This window comes from Myotis myotis, unplaced genomic scaffold (assembly GCF_014108235.1).
Source record: "Myotis myotis isolate mMyoMyo1 unplaced genomic scaffold, mMyoMyo1.p scaffold_m19_p_48, whole genome shotgun sequence".
NCBI lineage: Eukaryota > Metazoa > Chordata > Mammalia > Chiroptera > Vespertilionidae > Myotis > Myotis myotis.
Window position 1 is genome coordinate 485,956 of NW_023416355.1, and position 8,379 is coordinate 494,334.

An 8,379-nucleotide genomic window follows, 5' to 3' on the forward strand; every position below is an offset into this window, starting at 1 on the left:
CCCTGGGTGAGGTGGGGCAAGGCTTTGCCAGGATCAAAGTGGGCGCTACAGGCTGGGACAGGGCACGGGGCCGGCCGGAGCCGGCATCAACCACACGGCCGCGCCAGTGCCCACCGCTCTGCCTGTTCGATCACAGGCGGGTTGCCCTTGGGTGGAAGACCCTGTGCATCGGGCAGTTCCGGGGCGGCGCCACTGCAGCCGGGAGGTCGGCGGCCCGCTGGCCCAGCGCCTGTGGGCGGCAGACGGTCTGGTCCGTTTGCACAAGCACCACCGGCGGCTGCTGGCGGCATCCAAGGCCCCGGGGACGCAGAGGCGCACCCACCGAGAGCAGGTCAGACCCAGCGGCGGGCCTGGGCCTTGCCCACAGGGTCCCGCCTCCGCCAAGGGCCTCGCCTTCCGGGCCCGGGGCTCCCGCAGGACAGCAGCCCGCCCGGCGGAGGCGGTGGCGGCGGACACCAGCTCCTCCTGCTTCCTCGGTGCGGCGCCCGCCCGCCGCCCGCCTTCTCCCTGGCGCGTCCCAGGCGCAGCGCCGCTGCGGCTCCCATCAGCTCCCCCCGAGTTAACACGTGATTTACCCCCGCGGCTTCCCGTCCCGGTCTGTCCCGGCCGCGGGTTACCCGGAGAGAGACCGACAGGGCGGACGTCGCCTCCTCGAGCCGGGGGGCGGCCGCCTCGGTCTGTGGGTGGACCCGCCTGGGCCGGGGGTGCGGCCCGGGCTGTGACCCGCCCACTTCCGGGCGCTTCCGGCGCGTCACTTCCGTCCGGAAGAGCACTCGGCCACAGAGGGCCCGCCCACCAGGCCCGCCCCGCCGCCCTCCCTCCCGAGGACGCGGCCGCCCGGGGCCCGCTCGGGCCGGGTCTGCTCCGGGCCTTCTCGCGCCCGCGGGAGGCGCCCCGACCCGCACGCCCCTCGTCCGGCGGCCGCACCCTAAATGCCGCGCGCCCCTCGGGCCCCGACGCCGCGCAGCCGCGTGACGCAGTCCTCGCGGGCCACGCCCCCCACGGCCTCCCCGCACCCGGCGACCCGCCTCCGGCCCCGCTGCCGGGTGCGAGGGTCCACGGGCCGGGCGGGCTCCCTGTGCCGAACAGCGACCCCCGCGGGCTGTCATCGCGCCCCTCCGGCCGGTGGGTGGCGGGGTCCCCGGATCCCGCAGCGGAGCCTCCTCCTCCCGCCGAGGGCGGGGCTGCCTTCCCGCCGGGGGCGGGATCGGCGCGCTTTCCGGGTGATGGCGCCGCCCGGGTCCTGCCCGGCCCCGGCCTAGGAGCTCCCGGGCCGCGTCCTGCGCGGGGCGTGTCTCCGGGTGGGTGTGATGGGCGCGGGGACGCCGAGTAACACGCGGCCTCAGGTGCGCCCGCCGCCCGCGGTCCCCCAGCGCCGGGCCCCGTCCTACCCCCGCGCCCCTCTCGCCCGGGGCTGACCCCTCCCGGGGCCCTGACCTGCGGCCGCCCAGGGCCGGCCCCGCCCCTCCATCACGCCCCGCTCCGCCCTATTTTGCATACCTTCCCCTCGCGGAGGAGCCGGCCCACCGTTGGCCCCACCCGAGCTCGGCCCCGTGGGTGCGGGGCCCCGGCTCCAGACGCGGAAGGCGCCCCGCGGGGTCGGGTGGTGGCCGCCTCGGGTCCCGCTGCGAGGCCGGCGGCGGACACAGGTGGGGCCGGACGGGAGCGGCGGTCGCGGTCTCGGGGTGATTGCGTTTCAAAGCCGGGCCCCGGGGCAGGTGCCGCCTCCGCCTCCGCTCCGGGCCGAAGGGCACGATCGCCCACGAATCCATGGCATTCGGCGATTTTTTTTTTCTTGCCCAGAATCTTAGAAAATGAAACATAATGGTTGACATCCTGCTGGTGCAGGTTCCAGCGACGGCGGCTTTGTTCGGGTACCTGCCGGGCAGGCCCAGAGCCCGGCAGTGACTGCAACTGGGTTTGGACTTTGGGGGTTCGCGGGTGACCCCCGCCCCCCACGTCCTCTGTGCTGGCGCCCGGCGGCTCTGGGCCGCGCTGAGCGCTGCGCTGGGAAATAAAAACCCTTCCATTTAGGGGCGGAGTCTTTGTCCAGCGGGTTTTCAAACGTTTGAGGTTTTTTAGATGGAGCGCATGTTACTTTCCTGGAAATACTAAAACCTGCAGAACGGAACCGCATCCGACCGCACGAAGCGGGCCGTTCAGAGGGAAAGGAAAGGCTTTTACTTTCAACACCCGCGTTTTCAATCCAGACCTCAGAAAAGGGAGGGAAGTGGGGAGAATGTTAACAGATTTCGATTCCACCTCCCTGACGGCACAGAGTTGGTGACCGGCGCCTGTCCGGAACCATCTGTACCTTTTACATCGGAGCGTCTTGTGCCCTGCACCTGTGACAGGGGACTTTGTCAGAACCGTGGGCCGCCGTGTGCCCAGCGCCTGCCAGGGTTTGTGGCAGGTGCCTTACTGGACGCTTGGGTCGGGTCGTGTCCAGCGTTTCGGCCTTGAACACAAAGCTGTTTAGTGGCTTATATGTCCAGGCGGGGCCTTTGTTGGGCAGTTCGTTTGGGATGAGTTCCCAGAGGTGGACTTGCTGCGAGGCGGTGGGTAAAGTCCGCGGGTGGTTGGTGCCCAGAGGACATCTTGTGGGTTCTTTGTTTAACTGGATTTATGGGGGTGACATTGGTGAATAAAGGTAAGTAGGTCTCGGGGATACAATTCTGTAACATCGTCTGAGTTGAGGACTTGAGTCGTTTGTTCTAGAACAGGGAGCCTTCGGGCCCCTGGCCCTCGCCGGAGGCAGGGGTTTGGGAAATTCGATGGGAAAAGGTTGGCCGGCTCCTGTCGAACTTCCCTTCGGCGGTGAGCGTGCCAGGGTGGGACCGCAGCACGAGGCGCTGTCTCCGGGTTCGGGTTCGAGCCCAGGCCCTTCCAGCGGTCTCGAGCCCCTCCCTGCAGGCTCCGTGGAGGCTGGCCCCCGAGGCCACCTCATTCGGTGCAGCACCTGAGCGTCATGAAGACAGTGTCCCCTTCCAGTCCTCCATGGGCACCTTCTGAGGGTGGGTCCAGGGGGAGAAAGGGGAGCCCGCCCTGGCCTAGCAAGGCCTCTTCTCAGCCCCCGGCTCCGTGCTGGGCAGACAGGCCTGTGTTCAGTCCTGGTTGTTTGTGCTGTCACCCGAGAGGACGGGAATTCGGACCTTTGTCCCCCGGGACCTGGGTGGGGTGGCCAGGATTCCAGGCAGGCTCAGGTGAGTCCGGCTGGTTTTTTAAAAATATTTTTCTGCCAAAACCGGTTTGGCTCAGTGGATAGAGCGTCGGCCTGCGGACTCAAGGGTCCCAGGTTCGATTCCGGTCAAGGGCATGTACCTGGGTTGCGGGCATATCCCTGGTGGGGGGTGTGCAGGAGGCAGCTGATTGATGTTTTTCTCTCATCGATGTTTCTAACTCTCTATCTCTCTCCCTTTCTGTAAAAAAAAAAAAAAAAAATCAGTAAAATATATTTAAAAAAAAATTTTTTTCTATTGATTTCAGAGAGGGAGAGAGAGCTAGAAACATCAACGATGAGAGGGAATCATTGATCGGCTGCCTCCTGTACGCCCCCTACTGGGGATCAAGCCCACAACCCGAGCATGAGCCCTTGACCGGGAATCGAACCCGGGACCCTTCAGTCCGCAGGCCGACGCTCTGTCCACTGAGCCAAACTGGCTAGGGCGGCTGTTGGATCTTAAAGTCCTTTTTCCTTGTCAGATCAGGTTGCTTCCGTCTTGCAGGGCGGGAACCGTTTCTCCCTGAAAGAAACACGAGTCACGTGGGCTGAGAGAGCTGGCGGTGGGAACACATGAGCAGGAGCCGGGAGGCAGCCGTGACCGCGGCCAGGACCTGGGTGAGTAGGGCCCTGACCCCGGCCTTCCGACTTCCCCGTGCGATGCCCAGCACAGCCTCTGAGGGTCAGCCTCTGAGGGTCTTCGCTGCATCCCAGAGGCCCCGTTTCATTCTGCTAATTACCGACGATAACCCTGATTTCACTGGTCCCCCATCATCCATGCTGTGTGTGTGTGTGTGTGTGTGTTCCTGTGTGCTGCTTAGTTATTCCTTCTTACTGCTGGCCCGTGTTGCGTTGGTGAAAGCCCCCACCGTGTCCGCGCTCGCTCTCCCCCCGGCAGGCAGCTGGGTTCCCAAGTGTGGAGCCCGTGTCTGCGGGGCCAGCTGCAGGTCTGTCCGTGGGGTTCTCTCTGGAACTGCTGGTTTGTAAGGGTCTGCAAATGTTTACCTTATGCCAACCTCGAATATATGATTTCTTTTTAATTTATTGGTTAGAGAAAGAGGAGGGGGAGAGAGAAACATTGATCTGTTGTTCCATTTATTAATTCATTGGTTGCTTCTTGTATGTGCCCTGACCAGGATTGAACCTGCAACCATGGCTTAAAGGTCCGATGCTCTAACCAACTGAGCTACCTGGCCAGGGCTACACACCCTTTCTTTCTTTTCTTTTCTTATTAAATATGTTTTTATTGATTTCAGAGAGAAAGGGAGAGGGAGAGAGAGATACATCAATGATGAGAGAGAATCATCTATTGGCTGCCTCCTGCACGCTCCCTACTGGGGATCAAGCTGGCAACCTGGACATGTGCCCTGACCGGGAATTGAACCCTGACCTCTTGGTTCCTGGGTTGATGCTCGACCACTGAGCCGCCCGGCCACACGCCCTTTCTTGTGCTTATTGGCCACTTAGAAATCCTCTCCCGTGACACCCGTTTCTGCGTATTTCCTGTGGAGTTGTCGGAGTTGTTTCTACGTTCTGTGTGTGAATCCTTCTCCCAGGCTGGCACTTGTGACTTTGTGATGTTTTCTGATGAAACAGAAGGTCTTAACGTAGCCGGTGGCTGTTCCTTCCTGCCTTCCTGTATGGGCGGTGCCTCTGGGGTTGGGACTAAGGTGTCCCTGCCCTGGGACCAGAAAGACGTTCCCGCGCCTTCTCCCTGGTCACAGTGTCACACGTTGGCGCCTTGCACAGGAGCGCTGCCGCCAGGCTGTTCTTGCGCCTCCCGTGGGTGTAAGGGTCCAATTTTTTTTTCCTGGGCTGGGTGACAACCCTCTGAGCATCAGAGGCTGTGGAACCCGCACCTGGGCATGTGCCCCGACGGGGAAGGAACCGGCCCTCTGGTGTGCAGAACGACACTCCAGCCGACTGAGCCACCGCCAGGGCCCGTGTGCTGCTCCGTCTGTCTGTCTGCACCAGTGTGTCCCATGACCAGGAAGTGGCAGTCCCAGTTCTCCAGGGGCAGGCCCTCCTCCCCGCCTCCCCTTGAGGGAAGTGTCCCTTATCTCTCTCCCCTTTGTAATCTGTGTCCACCTGGTAGGGTTGTACTTTGAGACTAAACATCCAGTTATTTCTCAACTAGACGCCCGGTGCATGAATTCGTGCATGGGTGGGGTCCGGCTAGCCTGCCCGATGGGGGTGGGATGCTGACTGGGGGTGGGAGGCGGGGGAGGGAGGGTCGAGGGCAGTTGGAGAGCCAGGCCTGCCCCCTGGTTGAATTCCCAGTTGAACTCAGGAGTTCGACCAGACAATTTGCATATTAGCCTTTTATTATATAGGATTTCTATCTGTTAGTTTCAGCATCTGTTGGTGATTCTTTTTTTAATCCTCACCTGAGGCTATTTTCCCATTGATTTTTAGAGAGAGTCGAAGAGAAAGGGACAGACAGAAACTTCGATGTGAGAGAAACACATTGATTGGTTGCCTCCTGCACGCATCCCTGACCGGAATCGAACCCAGGACCCTGATGCTACAGACCTGGGGGAGGGTTCTCACGGGGCATCGGGACTTCCCCTCTGATGTCCCGCTGTTTCCTCGAGGTGTCTCCACGGGGGTTTCTTTCGTTTATTCACTCAGGACGTGTGATTCCAAAGCTCACGTTTCCCAGCTGTGCTCACAGTGTTGCCTTGGTGCCCCACTCGGGTCCTGTCCCGGCCGCTGGCCCTGCCAGGGACCCGCGTGGGCTGAGGCTGTGCCCCCCCCCCTCCCCTCCAACTCTGGGCTCGGGCACCAGCCTACTGCAGGTTTGTCTGGTGTTTTCTGGCGATGGCGTCAGATCCGGGCGGCGCCAGGCCTGTCTCCTGCTGGTGACTTCTGCTGTGACCGCTGGTCACAGTGTCGGCCACTTTCTCAAGGGCAGAGCCGTGCTCCCTGTAACTTGGGAACGTCCGTGGGAGGTGGTCTGCCCAGAGCACCCAGGTTTGTTCCAGCAGTTGTTTCACCTCTGGACGCCCCGCCTCCGTCCCGGGAGGTTCTGTGGCCTCTGCCCGCCTGTCCTGTCCTCCTCAGAGCAGAGGGGCCTGCGTCCTCGGCTCCGTCCCTCCCTGAGCTCCTGGCAGCTCCTCCCCGCTGGGCCCCTCAGGGGTGATCTGGGATCTCCGATCCGCATCTGCAGAGGCCCTCAGGCCCGACCTGTGCCAGCCCTTGGCAGGTGGGGTGGCGGCTGGGTGGCCGGCAGGGTGGGGCTCTCAGCTCTGCGGGGTGTGGCCCAAAGCCGCCCGCCCCCCAAGCCAGGCCTCTGTTGCCTGTGGGTGATTCCCAGGGGCCTTTCTGGCTGTTTTTTACTTTGGTGTCTCCAGGGGCTGCACCTGCAGATGCCCCCCCACCCCCCCACCCCCGCTGCTTCCTTGTCTGGTTTCTTCACTTCTCTGCGTGGGGCCGGAGGTTGGCAGGAGCCCGGGGCTGTTTAATGACCCACAGAAGGTTCCTCTGGTCTCCTGCTGGGCACCGTCACAGCGGGCAGGGACTGTGCTGCTTCCTCCTGATTTGGGTGAGGGTCCCCGCGCCCCAGGCGGTTTATTCCGAAGAAAACGCAGCGGCAGCGGGAGGCCTGTCTTGGGACGGAGTGAGGACCAGCGTCCACTTTCACTTGTAAGATGTTCTGAGCCCTCACTGTGCCTCCAGAGGCACTTGGACGAGAAGCGGGGGGCCACAGGCAGAGGCAGGTGGGCTGTTCGTGGTCCAGGGTCATGGAAAGAGTGTGGCCGGGGGGTGAGGGCCGTCCTGGGCTCGCAGGGTCCTGAGCTGGTCGCGGGGGATGGGAATGTTGGTCCAGGTCCCCCGGTCCGGTGTGACTCGGCCCCGCGGGAACCCCATGGCGCCCGGGCGTGGAGGAGGGACATGCAGCCCCATGGCTGTGGGCCCTGGTCTGGGAGGCGCTCACTGAGGTCAGCTCTGGCCGCCCACAGCTGCGGGGAGCGGGGCGCACGGGGAGCGGGGCGCACGGGGAGCGGGGCGCACGGGGAGTGGGGCGCACGGGGAGTGGGGCGCAGGCTGGTCAGATCTGCCGGAAGTGCGGCCACCCGCCCTCTGCCCGCCTCGCCCCGCCCTGCAGTGAGGGAGGTGGGCCCCCACCAGCAGCTGGGCCTAAACACGCAGCATGGATGCCGGGCCTGTGGCCCCAGGACGCGGGCGCGGGTCCTGGAGGCCGTTTCTGACAACGAGCGTGACCGGGGAACGCGAGTGTGACTGCAGCTTGTTCTGTGGGGGGAGGAACGGCCCGTGCGCCCCTCTCGCCCCCCATGCGCCCCTCTCGCCCCCCCCCCCCCCCCCCCGCCAGGTCTGGGCCCAGCTGGGCAGCCGCAGAGCAGCAGCCGGGCGGGCGGGTCTCCAGGGCCAGGGGTCCCGGAGCCACAGGCAGGGAGACTCCGGGTCCTGCCTGAGCAGCTGGGCCTCGGAACCGGGCCTGGGCCTTGAGGCGGGGCCGGGCGGTTGGAAGTTTGGGGGACACGATCGGGAAATGAGGGGACCCCGCTTGCAGGTGTGAGTGAGATGCAAGCTTTCGGGGACGGGACCTGCCACCGGAGTCACGTGTCCGCTTTCCTGACCAGGCGGCTGCGGACCACGGGGCACCGCGTCGGTCCTGCCACCTGAGGACGCGCCCGCGGGGACACCATGTCGGCGCCGGCAGAGCCCGCGGAGCTGGCCCCGGGCCCCGAGGAGACGCCCCGGGGGAAGCCGGCCCTCGGCTGGGGCTCCCTGTTCGGCCCCCGAAGTGAGAAGATCGTCTTCGCCAGGAGCGAGGGCGCCGAGGAGAGCGTGCTGGCCGTCACCATCACCGAGACCACGGTCATCGAGGCGGACCTGGGCGTGTGGAGCTCGCGTGCGCTGCTCTACCTCACGCTCTGGTTCTTCCTCAGCTTCTGCACCCTCTTCCTCAACAAGTACATCCTCTCGCTGCTGGAGGGCGAGCCCAGCATGCTGGGTGAGGGCGGGGCCTCGGGCAGGGGGGCGGGGCAAGAGCTGGGTGGAGGCGGGCACAGCTGGGTGAGGGCGGGGCCTCGGGCAGGGGGGCGGGGCAAGAGCTGGGTGGAGGCGGGCACAGCTGGGTGAGGGCGGGGCCTCGGGCAGGGGGGCGGGGCAAGAGCTGGGTGAGGGCGGGGCCT

General features: G+C 64.6%; 1 protein-coding gene across 10 annotated transcripts in view; it reads left to right on the forward strand.

The window, feature by feature from the left end:
• Nucleotides 1-804: 804 nt before the first annotated feature.
• The window catches only part of LOC118655583 (solute carrier family 35 member E2A), a 22,013-nt gene continuing 14,438 nt past the window's right edge, over nt 805-8,379 (forward strand). Inside the window, exons 1-3 of one of the 10 annotated variants that reach the window (XM_036307543.1) lie at nt 805-1,125; nt 3,726-3,838; nt 7,825-8,198. In XM_036307543.1, the coding sequence (XP_036163436.1) occupies nt 7,889-8,198 (310 nt within the window). In that variant the 5' untranslated portion in view covers nt 805-1,125; nt 3,726-3,838; nt 7,825-7,888. The other 9 variants (XM_036307546.1, XM_036307548.1, XM_036307551.1 and 6 more) reach the window with 9 other exon arrangements.